Below are 13,163 nucleotides of genomic sequence, written 5' to 3'. Positions count from 1 at the left end.
ATTTTTAATACACATAAAAAGCAAGAAAACTGGCAGACTTACCTGAAATGTTGTGGTTAGGATGGTTAGAACTGTACAATTTGTCCATAATTTGTAGAAACAGAACTTCGCAAACCTCTCTATTTCTACATTCAGTGACAAACAAACAAAGCTACAAAGCTCACTTATTCTGTCTCTGAAAGAAAAGTGAACAAGTAAAGACAGCAATATCAAATATCAACACTGAAAAGAAAACGTTATTCCGTTGAGATGTCTGTTGACTCATAAAGGGAGAGCCAGGGGCTCAGTGTCTTCACACACTCTGTATGTGTGTGTGTGTGTGCGCGCGCGTGCTCCTTTCACTCCACATATACGTGCCTTTGCCATCGGCATTACTCTAATATATGTCTTGTCTTTAAGAGGGCACTTCCCTTTTTTCTCTCTTTTTGACTGGAACTGAAATCAATGGTCACGCAATTACAGAATGTGGATTTGTCAACTGACGTCTGGCTGCTAAAGTGCGTGTGGGGAGCACTATACAAATACCCAATAAGAGGTTCAATAAGAGCAGTAACACTGCTGATTGCCGACTACGGTCCCATCAAAACCAGACAGCCAGTTCCAGGTGTTTTATTCTGTTGAGAGGCAATATTGCATATTGGCAAAGAACATCAATGTTCACTCAAACGTCTCACAGCGGCCTATTGACTCTCCACCAGGGAGCAGAGTCAACCATTTGGAAGTTATAGCTCCTTTCAAACTGCTTTAAGATAGGAACAAACGTTCGGAGCTGGAAAGTGCTGTCTCGAGAGGCTCCGTCACCGATAATTAGTGATCAATCACGAATTAGTTTAAAAGCTTGAAAAGAACACTGAGAGCATTATTAGATTGCAGAGATTCACTGCTCTCCAATAATGACTTGGATTTTTAGAGGAATGAAATCCTCCAATCGTTTGTCAGTCTCCTCTATTGCCAATCACACCCATTAATCAGGGAAAGGTCCAACCGGCCCATGTCTGAAAGATTGCAGGTGCCAAACAGAAAGGAAGGGGGAAAAAGGCTGCTTACAGCTTGTGTAATTAGAGGACATTAACACAGGAGGAGTCAACTGCTTCAGGCTCATCACTATGTGATAAGTATACTTTAAGTATTTAAAATTACTATGACTAAGTCTTAAAATGCCACTAGGCCTTGAAAGATTCATCAGAGTCATTTATGTTAATTCTGCCAATAAGATCTAAATTGAAAGGTATTTGCCAATATTGTCTTCATTTATCACAAATAAATGCAAGCACACTACCAAATGTACTTGCAGTACATAATGGTTTAAAACTGCGCCTACTTAACACAACTAATCTAAAATATTTCCATGTTTGCTGTTTGCTATTGAAACCACTCTCTTCTTTAAGGACCTCTAACAGTAGCTGACCTGAACTGACCAGCTCTCTGTAATTGAACAAATGCATCAATGCTGCATTTGTTCAATCTAATTTCAGGATGTTACTAGAGGGCATGTTTATCGAAGAGAACAAATATGTCTAATAGATCAGATTAGCCCACAAATCACAGGTCGAAGGAAGAAGCTATATGACAAGATACCTGAGGTTAAACCAGTACATTAATTTAAATATTTAATATTGTTGTCCTTAAGAAACCGGACCATTCTTGTGTTTTTCCCTGTGGCTTAAGGGACTGATTCAGTCTAAAGCTCAAACTTAAAAATCAAAATCAAACAGTTGTAGTTCTCAGTTTCAGTTATTGTGGCTTAAACTTAACATTAACACAAGAAAAAGCCTTCTATAATTTGATAATTTACTGTTAATATACTCACATTTTTTTGTAACTACTGCTGACTATAAGGCACAGTCAGTCAGTCAGCCAGCCAGCCAGCCGCCATGAAGTAGAAGACAGCTGTCACTCGTTCGAATCATTTCCGCGAATTGGTCCTTTCAAACATTTTGATCCAAAGAACCTATTCATAAAAACTAGTCGGCTCTCACTCACACAACCAGTGAACAAGGCCCAGTGCAATTCATTAACGTGTACACGATTTGAAAAAAGCGCAAATGTGCGTCACTACACTAAAACAAATGCTTTTCAACCGGTGTCTGCAGAGTTAAGGATTACATTAATGTGCAGCATTTTGTTCAAATAGAGACATATTTGTGAATAAAAATGTTATAGTTTGTATTAAAGTATCATAATTTATGCATGTAGCGATTAAAACGTGCATTTGTGGATCAGGCGACACGCGTGCATTCATTCACTTCTCTTCTGAATCGATTCTATTTGATTCATTTGAATTTTGAGACTTTCGTGGATCCCCCCTACTGAGGGTTGTCCCCCCTAAAAATATGATTACATGTTTTATACTTTAATCAATTGTAAGTAGTAAAATAACACAAAAATTGAGTCTCCCCCTCCCTTGCGTCACTTTGGTCCAAATGCCTGCTTTCATCTTTTACATCACCTACACACACACAAGTCCGGTGAGAGAGAACAAAGTCAATAGTTGAGGAAGTCCAGTAAGTAAGGCTGTCAAGGCTAATTTCTTCACTTAAACATCGGATGAAGTGGTTAGTTTCTCTTTAATACAGTTGATGCCAATGTATTTTTCGATAAATCCGCTATGTTAGCAATAATAACGTTACCTGCTTGAGGGAAATGGTTGCCAGGTTTTCATAACAAAACCCGCCCAATTGCTACTCAAAACTAACCGCGTTTCGAGGGCTCCCCCTGTAAAAATCGCGTTCTGGGGGCTAAAATACACGTTACTGGGGTCGCTTCAATGAAAAACAACCCGCAGCAACAGTGATAAAGTAGCCCAATTCCACGGGAAAACCGCAGAATTGGCAACACTGTGACGGATACAACGGACACGAGCACTGTCACGGCGTGACCACAACAGCTTAGTGATGGGAAGTTCGGATCATTTTATATCGACTCGGACCTTTGAGTCTCGTTCAGCAAAATGAACAAATCTTTTTTCGAGTAATTTCGTTCATTTTAAGCTTATGGGTCTGTCACGTGATGAACGAACGACTCGGAAAAACCCGAAGACTCGAAACAGGTGAACTACTTGACTAATTCCAGTACAGAACCTATAGGATGTTGCGCAGGCGCGACTGAACGAATCGCTCCCCAAGACCACTCGTTCTTCCCGAGTCACATTAAAGATTCGTTCAAAATGAACGAATCGTTCAAGAACGACCCAACACTACAACAGCTTGGAGTTGTCTAATTTGGCACGGTCTCCTTGCTGCACTAATAGTAGTAAGCCATTCCTCTGTGTATACATCATAGGCGCAGGAAGTGGGGGTGCTGCAGCATATTTTTTATTTTCCTCATGTTTTTTTTCTGTGGGCAACTGTTTAACTGTTGGGAATAAAAAAAAAATCGTTGGCAAAGGCTATTAAATTACTAGATAATTGCCACTATTGGCAATAAGTAATTAGCAGAATATCCTATAAATATAATATAATATAGTATAAATAGCTATTTGCACTTAGTGTAAATAGCATATCACAAAACAAATACTGCTATTTTCACTTAGTGTAAATAGCATCTATCGCTAAGAAAATATGCTACCACCCAAAAATTAAAATAAAATTAATTATAAGCTATTCTGTGTCTTAAGACAAGTTAAGTTAGAACAAGTTTAATAAAACATCTTTATTATATTTCTACGGTAGACGAGAATAGCCAAACCAAAAAGAAACAAATAAAACACAATGTAACATTCATGAAACCATACTCAATGGAATGCACACATGTGAGTGGGGCTAGTGCCATCTAGTGGTGGCTGATTTTCTTAGGCTCAGCTGCGCCTGGATCGCGAGCTGTGTGTGGATTGGGCAAGGCTAAAAGGGCTGGATGAAAGTCTCAAAATTCAAATGAATCAAATAGAATAGATTCAGAAGAGGACTGAATGAATACACGGGTGTCGCCTGATCCACAAATGCACATTTTAATCGCTACATACACAAATCATGATACTTTAATACAAACTATAACATTTGTATTCACAAATATGTCTATTTGAACAAAATGCTGCACATTAATGTAATTCTTAACTCTGCAGACACCGGTTGAAAAGCATTTGTTTCAGTGTAGTGACGCACATTTGCGAATTTTTCAAATCGTGTACACGTTAATGAATTGCACTGGGCCTTGTTCGTTGGTAGTTGTGTGTGTGTGGGACGTGAAATGCTGTAAACTGCGAAAATGAAGTCTCAAAATCCAAATGAACCGAACAAGATCGACTCGTACTAGACGGCAATTAATGCACGCGTGTCACCTGATCCACATATGCATAGATTCCTTTTTGCATTAGCAATTTATGATATATTAATGCAGAACAGAACATTTTTACAAACAAACATGTCTGTATTTGTACAAATCGCTGCACAATCATTTAATCCAGAATTCCAAATACTCAGATTGAAAGGCATTTGTTTGTGGTTAGTAAGATAAATGTATAAAATGTATGCAGTACATGGATAATTGTGCGTGCATCTATTAATCATTTTGAGTCTAATATCATCCCATACAAGTGCGTCATCGTGTGGCTTTAGACATCATGGTGTGGCATATTTGCACGCTCTAAAAATAAATTTCTTGCGTGTTTTAATTAGGTTAGGTTTTATTAATAAGCGTTACTTATAAATTTGCGACCATTAATCGTTTATAAAAACAGTAATTTAGAACATACCGTATTGTCCCGAATATAGGACCATATTTTTTTCTTGGAAATACATCTGAAAAAACGCGGTCGTCTTATATTCAGGGTCTAGAGTCTAGACTTTGACATGTCAATAATACACCCACAACACTAGGTGGCGCCAAATACGCATAAAACGAGTGTGCCATGAAATACGTAATGTAATGCGTGTTGTAAAGATCGCGAGTAAAAACAAAAGAAGCAGAAAACCTTACAGCTGCATGAGTCGTGACTGTCACGTTAGCCTGATGGGACCAAACTCCCTTTGTGATTTTAAAACGTAAGACAGTACCCAGATTTGAAGACTACAGTAAGATTTAACTTCTACTGTTAATAAGATTTTGGTAGGCTACTATTAGATGGATAGCCTAAATGTCCTAATTCAGATGGGTTACCTGTTTTTTTTTTTTTAATGGTATATCAAAAAGTGAATATTTTTTAAATGTGATTGTTGGTACATTTTAACAGTTTTTACCATACTTTCAAAACAAAAATTAAAATAGGAAAAATATGCAATATGAAAATAATTGAAGACAAAATGTGTTTTACTGAGAAAAAACAAGATTTGATTTTTAAAAAGCCTTTTTCCAAAAGGTACATCTGGAAAAAGGGGGGTCGTCTTATAATCAGGGTCGTCTTATATTCGGGCTAATACGGTAAATAGTTTGTAATTCCATTAAACAACGCGTGCGTTGAATTCAATACAAATTACGTGTTCAAACGATTCAACTCAAAAAAACAATTCTGGATCTCTACAGGATATCATTCCTAAAAGTTCTAAGAAACAAGTCACTTATAATATCAAACAAAAAACAGATGGTTAAAAGCAGATGCATAATCCACGCTCAAAAACATACCGACTTTTCCAAGTATATATTATTATTAGTCGAAGAATGTGACAAAAATAAGCCGTTGTCATTTTTTAAATATCGAACTAGTTTGAAATATTAATTTTTAACAGTATGACAGATTATGTTAAATTATCTCTGATTGTGGATATAGGCCTACTGCTAAATGGAGTCATTTTGTAATTCATCTAGTCAAACGTAAAGCCTTCATTAAATAATTGCTGGATATTTGCATATGAAACTCAATCAATAGTTTAAAAAATCTGGACGCTACATAGTATATTGCAACTAAGGTAAAATTAATTTTCGTTTGACCAAGTGTTACTGTTAATTAAATTTTTTTTATGCTATAGCACATGCCTAGACATTGGTCGCACTCGCACTAGATGACAAAAGATTAAATCTTGTCTCCTCAAAATGTTGTTGTCCAAACCAGCCAGTTTCGGTCTACTGTAGACCAAATTCCCCTCCATATAGTGGTATTAAACATCAAATATAACAATTGTCTGTCTGTTGTGACACATCATTCTACATTTTCACTGTGGCCTGACAAATTGCTTATAGCTGGAAACTTACCCTGTTTTACCTGCTCGTGACACTGGAAAGACCATAAAGCTTTAAGCTCCAGAGCATCAAACAGGTTTCCCAAAGACTCCCCCTTGTCTGCCATTGGTCGAAAGAACAAAGAGCCCTGCCCTAATCTCACGCCATTGGTTGAGCCATGTTGCTGTGTCAGGCTTCACAAACAATAAAGCAGTTATAGCCACTACAGTGTTAACACTTTTCAGGAAAAAAAAAACAACCTACATTTGGCTTTTCATACAGTTTTTCTGTGTACATTAATACAAACATTTTTCATTATTTTTATTTTATTTTAATAATTACACACTTCAGCTTTAATGTAAAGATATTACAAATACATTTGATATCCATTCAGCTATGCTAAAACAAATATTACACTTTTTATGCATTCAAGTTACATTTGCAAGATAAATGATTAAGACATGATTGCTTTTAAGTCCTTTAACATCTCATTGCAAAATTGTACATGTTTGCATGGCAGGAAGTGATCTTTAATCTTTACAATAAGTGCTGCATTATGCCACGGTGCATTTTGACTTTTTAAAAGTGATAGCCAATGCCCTGAGAAAGCCTTTTAAAGGCTCAGTAAACATGATCACAAATGTTCATTATTCCACCTGCAAATAAAAACTCTGCCACATCCCATATCTTATTTGCATAATTTAAACTGGATGTGACAGATTAGATCTATTTAAAAAATATTCTCAGTTTTGTGCTTCCAGTGCAGGTAACATTTCAGTCTCTTGTGGACAGACCCTGCAGATAAGCTCATTCTTGCTGTAAGGTCTCTCTCCAGCTGAAGCTATGGTTGGGCCCATGAGTTAAAGGAAGAATTGGTGGGTCCACTAGCTGCCAGACTCCTGAGTCCCCCTGCTCCTCACAGGCACACAGACCCAGGTATGGAATCTGGACGGAAAGATCAGCTCCCATTAAGCATCATGTTTAAAGTGTAAAGATCAAATGTTTAAAGTAAAAAGGATGAAACTTACCTTTCGGACTACTTGCACAAAATCCTTAGGATTCTGAGGAGAAAGGCCCTGGATCTGGCGAGTGCAGGCCTCCAAAGAAGAAGCATGTCCCACAAACAGAATATTTTTTCCTGATGTAAAAAAAAAGGAGGGTGTTGGTAAAGATCTGTGGGGGTCATGTACTAAAAGCAATATTTCTAATCACTCACCCTTATTTTTGCAGTATGCCAAAATGTCTTTGGTCACCTGGTGGCTGCGATTAATGTACGTATCATACGCCTCCGAGCCGGTTAGTTTGCTAATGGGGATGTGAGGTCTGCGGGAAGGCAACTGTCGATCAGGACTGAATTTGAAATGTAAACAGCTCCTACACTACATATGATCACTCCATCTGTTACCTGTATGTTGTGTCTACATTAAGGTTGGCCGCAGCAAGATCTGTGGGGGGTATCCAAGCAGGCAAAGATGTTCCTGACACCCATTTAGTCCACTCAAAAAGCCCAGGCTCCACTCGAATGCTTATTCTGCCATCTTGCTGCATTCCTAGAAAAGGTGCACATGACAGTGGGTCGGAGAGGATTTAAATACTGTGTAGCAATTTTAATGACAAGTAGACGAATAAAGTGAACATGTCGATAAAGATGTACAGTAGAAAACCGTGCGCCATTTCTGAAGCAGCATAGAACTTTCTGGAAAATTCTAGTCTAATACAAGCGTTGTATGGCCAGAATTATAATGTTAATCTACTCGTGGATAGAAAAAAAGAAAAAGCGTAACTTAAAGAAATAAATATTTTCCAGATCATATTTTATAAACAAACTACTGTTCAAAAGTTTGGGGTTGGTAATATTTTGTAAGGTTTTTTTTTTTTTAAAGAAAGTTTCTTATGCTCTCCATAGCTATATCTGTTTGATCAAAAATACAGACTAAAGAAAGAATTTTGTTAAATATTATTACAATTCAGTAATCATTTACAATTTAGTCTAGTGTTCTATTTTAATATATTTTTAAAAAGTAATTTGCGATTGCAAATTTTTCTGAAATTTTTCTTCAGCCATTACTCCAGTCTTCAGTGTCACATGATCCTACAGAAATTAATCTAATATGCTGATTTGAAGCTCAGTAATTTCTTTTTTATTATTATTATTACCAATTTTATTATGAAAACACTTGTGCTGCTCAATACTTTTGTGGAAACCAAGATTTTTTTTTCAGGATTCTTTGACAGCATTTACATTTTAAACTGTATAATTAAACATTATACATGTATTTACGGTCACTTTTGATCAATTTAATGCATCATTGCTGTATAAACGTTTTTTTTTTCTTTCAAAAATCTTGCTGTCTGAACAATTGTGTATTTATAATATTTTTATATTTTCACAGTATAAAGTTGGTCTTAATACATGAAAAGATATAGCTGCCTTTTATATTTAAGAACAGAGTCTATATGGCATCTAAAAGATTTAAAACCCCTGGTCTAAAAGACATTTACATGCTCCTATTGGAATTTTCCTGTAGACATGTAGACCACTGCTGCCAACAGATTCCTGACTACAGTATGTACCTCTGAGTATTTCATGAGCTGTCTGGACACATCGGAGGCTGGGTGAGCAGTACACAAAATCAATAGTGGTATTACTTTCCAGCATAGCCTCACCTGGAAATCAGACGGATGACATAAAAAGAGCATGATACACAATTCACTTGGAGAATTCATCTCAACATCATAACACTGAGCAGACATACCCACTATCTTAGCCTGTGTAGCTCCAACCACTGTGATAGGAGCATCCATTTCATAGTCCCTGTGTGCTCCACCCCAGGCAGGTAGTGCAGCGGGCATATTCAGGTTACTCCTCACGTACCTGCCTACAGGAAGACAAACTGAGCTCGCAAACTAACTGTACCATGTGAGCGAGGCGCCATGATCCATCTGTTCGGATTACCTTTAGAGTCGGAACACTGTGAGAGCCAGTGTTTCCCAAACACAACATCCATTCTTTCTCCATGCCGACATACAAACAAGGTCCTTTTAGGGGTCCGAGACTGGATGTTTGAGCGAAGCACCTATCATCAACAGCACAGAAATGCTTTAATAAATGATCAAATCATCTGTAACTGCACCAACCCAACAGTCAAACGTGATACTTTAATTGCTGTAATGTACAGTAACAGGCACCTGCATAGGTTGGCAAATAACACTCAAGATGGCAGACTCTCCCAACTTTGAGTTTTCAAAGCATCGAATGTTGAGCAGCCCATCCAATTTGCTCTCCTTGCAACTCTTTTCCGAAGGGGAAGTACAAAAGAAGGAATGTGACCTGTTTAAGGAGCATAGAGATAAACGCATCCAATAGACACTTTACTATCCCATTAGGCCACAGGAGAGTATTTGTGAATGGAAGTAAAGCGATGCAGCTGACGCTGGTAGGAAAACATGCCAAATGTAGTAGATCCGGATTAAAATGACACTAGACACGTTCGTGAAGTAATAACTAATTCAAAAGAAGTACCTACTCGAAGAGCTGATGAGTACAATTTAGGTGAACCTTCCCTTGAACCCTAAATACGTGCAAGTAATCCTGATAAGTTGTGCTGAGAACTATCAAACTTGCACAGCAAATCTTTTGGAGAACTTACCCATGAAAGACCCACGTGTCAGACTCATCAGCCGGGCTCACATAGTTCTCAGGCAGCAGGCCAGAGATGCCTGTACTCAGAGACGCGCCGTACACCCAGCCCTCACTAGTGCTCATTTGCTCCACTGTAGACGTGAAGATAAAGTCTCCAGGCACCAGTTCCAGCTCATCGTCGTTCTGAGGAGTGTAGGGGTACATCACACGCAAAGTCTGACAATGAAACAGAGGTAAGTCTGCATTAAAGTGCATTCCAGTGAACTAGCAAAACATTAAAACTGAAAAGAAGATTTAAAAGACATAAGGCTCAACTCACCTCGTGACTTGCAAATCGTATGTCTCGTGAGAAGAGGGCAGCGAGCCAATCACAACCCAGCTTGACTTCAATCCCTCTTGCCAACTTTTCCAAGATAGAATAATGATTGGTTGGGAAGTGATAGGCTAGAGTCAAATGAAGCTGCTTTTTATGGGGTTCCACGTGAACATCTATGAAACCAATAGTGTCGTGAGCATTTTTATGAATTTATTCTCTATTCAGATACACAGTATTTTGATCAATGAATAAGTATCAGTTCAATTCATTAGAACACGGTTTAAAAAGGGAAAAAAACATCTAGAATGTTTGATTTACAGTTTATCTTTGATAAGTACAGATTTAAAGGGATAGTTCACTCAAAAATTTAAATTCTGTCACCATTTACTCACCCTCATGTCTTTCTTTTTTCAGTAAAACAAAAAAGGTAAATGTATTTGCAATCCATGCATTGAAAGCATATAGTGCCCAGGGGATGTCAAGCTCCAAAAAGGACAAATAAGCACCATAAAATCATAAAAAAGTAGTCCATACTGTTGTTTGCTGTATTATGTGCACTATATTTGTTTTCTGAAGTCACATGATAGCTTTGTGTAAGGAACAGAACAATGTTATTTTAGTATTATTTATATACTATTATAATATGTATTAATATGTTATATGTATATTTTCAGCTTTCATTTGAATTTTATTTTACATTTTAGTAATGTTTAATGTTTGTCATTTTTAAAAATATATATTTCTATTTAGCTTTATTTTATTTCAGTTTTAGTTTGAGTAATTTTAGTACTTAAACTTAGTTGCAAAGGCAATATTTCTATTTCTTTTTAGGTTTTTTGATCATTTAATAAGTGAAAACTGTTTTAGTTAATAGTAACAACACAGAACAGACTAAAATTCATGTCATTATTTGCTGATAGTTTTAGTTTTGTAAATACCCTGTTTTCATTAGATTGAAAAAAGGCATCTTGGAAATTGATAAATTTCTTCATTTGTGTTCCATGGAAGAAAGTCAGTCATATGGGTAACGAACGCCATGAGGATGAGTAATGAGCTGATTAGAAAAAAATAAAACGTGAGCACTATGCAGGCACCATCTGTGACAAATGCTCTGATCACGCCTCCCCACCAGCTTTAGCAGCAGCCTCCACCGCAAAGTCAGCCGCAAACTTCTTCAGCGCCTCAGCCACCTGCTCCTCCACGAAGAGGCCTATGAAGTTGGTGGAGGTGTAGAGCTCCAGGGGCAGGGGGCTGGGGAAGCGTCCTCTCCATTGATTCACTGCAGACTGCAGAGCTTCACACAGAGCCACTAGTTTATTGTCTGGACACTACAAACACATAAAATGAAGAAATGTAAAATTACACAACTTAAGAATAATAAATCAAGATTAAAATAGAAACTGTGACTCACCATAAAGAACTGGCAGAGTGTGATGTGTGGGAATATGTTGTGAGCTTTGTTTTTTCCACAAGTTAAGCGAGACTGCTGCCAGAAATGAGAAAGCTGGTTTTGTAAAGGCCCACTAGGGCGCAGATACAGCACATACTCTCTGGGTAAAGGGTCATCCAGGAAAGGGTCATCCAAATGAGAGAAAAGCCTATGGAGATACATGCACATGATCATGAACGCTACAGCACAGCTAAACCAGCAAATAAAGCCTGTGTAATTGTAACGGTCAACAAGAATAGTTTTATGCATAGAAAAACTGGATTGACTCATATGAACCACTAGAGGGTGGTACTATTCCTCAAGAAAAGCCAGCTCAAGCAGGCAGAGAAAAAGTGTAGGAAAGCTCACCAGTCACATGCCAGCTGAACACTTCTGCCTCCAGTTGATGCCAGAGCTTTCAATCTGTAAAGAGAGCATATTTTTAGAATTATCAGCATCCAAAATCAAAGAATGATATAGGAATACAGTTAGAACATATGCTAAAGCCATGTTTTATTTTTTTGTTATGTTTGTTTGTTTTAAAAATGCAATCTTTTTGCCTTTCATTTAGATTTAGCAATAAAAAAAAGAGAAACTTTTACGTTCATAATAATATTATACAGCGGGTAAAATAAGTATTGAACATGTCACCATTTTTCCCAGTAAATATATTTCTGAAGGTGCTGTTGACATGAAATTTTCACCAGATGTCGGTAACAACCCAAGTAATCCATACATACATAAAAAAAAAAAATAAAAAAAAACATAAGTTCAGAAATTAAGTTACGAGTAATAAAATGGAATGACACTGGGAAAAAGTATTGAACTACTGAAATGTATTTAATACTTTGTACAAAAGCCTCCTGTATGGAGAAATTAGTTGCATGCATTGCTCAGGTGTGATTTTGGCCCATTCTTCCACACAAACAGTCTTCATATCTTGAAGTTTCTGTGGGCCTCTTCTATGAACTCTGATTTTTAGTTCTTATTTTCTATTGGATTCAATTCAGGTGATTGGCTGGGCCATTCTAGCAGCTTTATTTTCTTTTTCTGAAACCAGTTGAGAGTTTTCTTGGCTGTGTTTGGGATCAGTCTTGCTGAAATGTCCACCCTTGTTTCATCTTCATCATCCTGGTACTGTAGGTGTTGGGACTGAACTAGCTGATATTAATTTCCACTGACTAGGGGCTGGATTGCTTTCTAATTACTGATAGATTTCAGCTGGTGTGTTGGCTTTCCATGCCTTTTTGCTTGTTCATTACTTTTTCCCTGTGTCATTCCATTTTATTACACAACTTAATTTCTGAACTTATTTGTTTTGTTTTCTTTGTATGGGGATTATTTGGGTTGTTACTGACATCTGGTGAAAATTTCAAGTCAACAGCACCTTTAGAAATATATTTACTGAGAAACATTGTGACGTGTTCAATACTTATTTTACCTGCTGTATCTATTTAATCCATTCATTAAATATATTATATTATATATTTGGTCTACATGAATACCTTTTTTTGACATAAAAGTATATTCTCTTAAAGAACACTTAATTTGCCTTTTATTTCATTAATGTTACATTATTTGCAAGTACAGTTTAAAAAAAAAAAAAACTTTTAAGTACACTACAAGTGCAATTTCAATACCTTTAAGCACACTTCTTTTTCAGGTGTGCTTATCGAGAACAGGTA

The 13,163-nt window shown here is 37.0% G+C and overlaps 1 protein-coding gene and 2 long non-coding RNA genes across 5 annotated transcripts in view; 1 reads left to right on the top strand and 2 right to left on the bottom strand.

Moving 5' to 3' along the window:
- LOC107709121 (uncharacterized) overlaps nt 1–1,852 on the bottom strand; it is a 4,077-nt gene extending 2,225 nt beyond the window's left edge. For 2 of the 3 annotated variants that reach the window (XR_001636446.1, XR_001636445.1), the window contains exon 1: nt 43–296. This is a non-coding gene — a long non-coding RNA (uncharacterized LOC107709121). Of the gene's footprint in view, nt 1–42; nt 297–1,810 lie in introns of those variants that run through there. The other variant, XR_001636447.1, reaches the window with a different exon arrangement.
- Nucleotides 1,853–6,567: 4,715 nt separating this feature from the next.
- Nucleotides 6,568–13,163, bottom strand: part of LOC107709118 (ubiquitin-associated and SH3 domain-containing protein B-like) — a 16,395-nt gene continuing 9,799 nt past the window's right edge. Inside the window, exons 2-14 of the mRNA XM_016513523.1 lie at nt 11,848–11,901; nt 11,461–11,647; nt 11,179–11,377; nt 10,053–10,222; nt 9,741–9,949; nt 9,280–9,421; nt 9,047–9,167; nt 8,847–8,969; nt 8,665–8,757; nt 7,496–7,640; nt 7,307–7,413; nt 7,119–7,228; nt 6,568–7,035 (exon numbers count right to left, since the gene is read on the bottom strand). Of these exons, the coding sequence (XP_016369009.1) occupies nt 6,898–7,035; nt 7,119–7,228; nt 7,307–7,413; nt 7,496–7,640; nt 8,665–8,757; nt 8,847–8,969; nt 9,047–9,167; nt 9,280–9,421; nt 9,741–9,949; nt 10,053–10,222; nt 11,179–11,377; nt 11,461–11,647; nt 11,848–11,901 (1,798 nt within the window). The 3' untranslated portion in view covers nt 6,568–6,897. The remainder of the gene's footprint in view (nt 7,036–7,118; nt 7,229–7,306; nt 7,414–7,495; nt 7,641–8,664; nt 8,758–8,846; nt 8,970–9,046; nt 9,168–9,279; nt 9,422–9,740; nt 9,950–10,052; nt 10,223–11,178; nt 11,378–11,460; nt 11,648–11,847; nt 11,902–13,163) is intronic.
- LOC107709119 (uncharacterized) overlaps nt 12,609–13,163 on the top strand; it is a 10,771-nt gene continuing 10,216 nt past the window's right edge. The window contains exon 1 of the long non-coding RNA XR_001636443.1: nt 12,609–12,621. This is a non-coding gene — a long non-coding RNA (uncharacterized LOC107709119). The remainder of the gene's footprint in view (nt 12,622–13,163) is intronic.

This window comes from Sinocyclocheilus rhinocerous, unplaced genomic scaffold, assembly GCF_001515625.1.
Source record: "Sinocyclocheilus rhinocerous isolate Xijiao unplaced genomic scaffold, SAMN03320098_v1.1 scaffold626, whole genome shotgun sequence".
NCBI classification, from domain to species: Eukaryota; Metazoa; Chordata; class Actinopteri; order Cypriniformes; family Cyprinidae; genus Sinocyclocheilus; species Sinocyclocheilus rhinocerous.
Note: the sequence above shows the minus strand (reverse complement) of the source record. Positions and strands in the feature narration are given on the sequence as shown.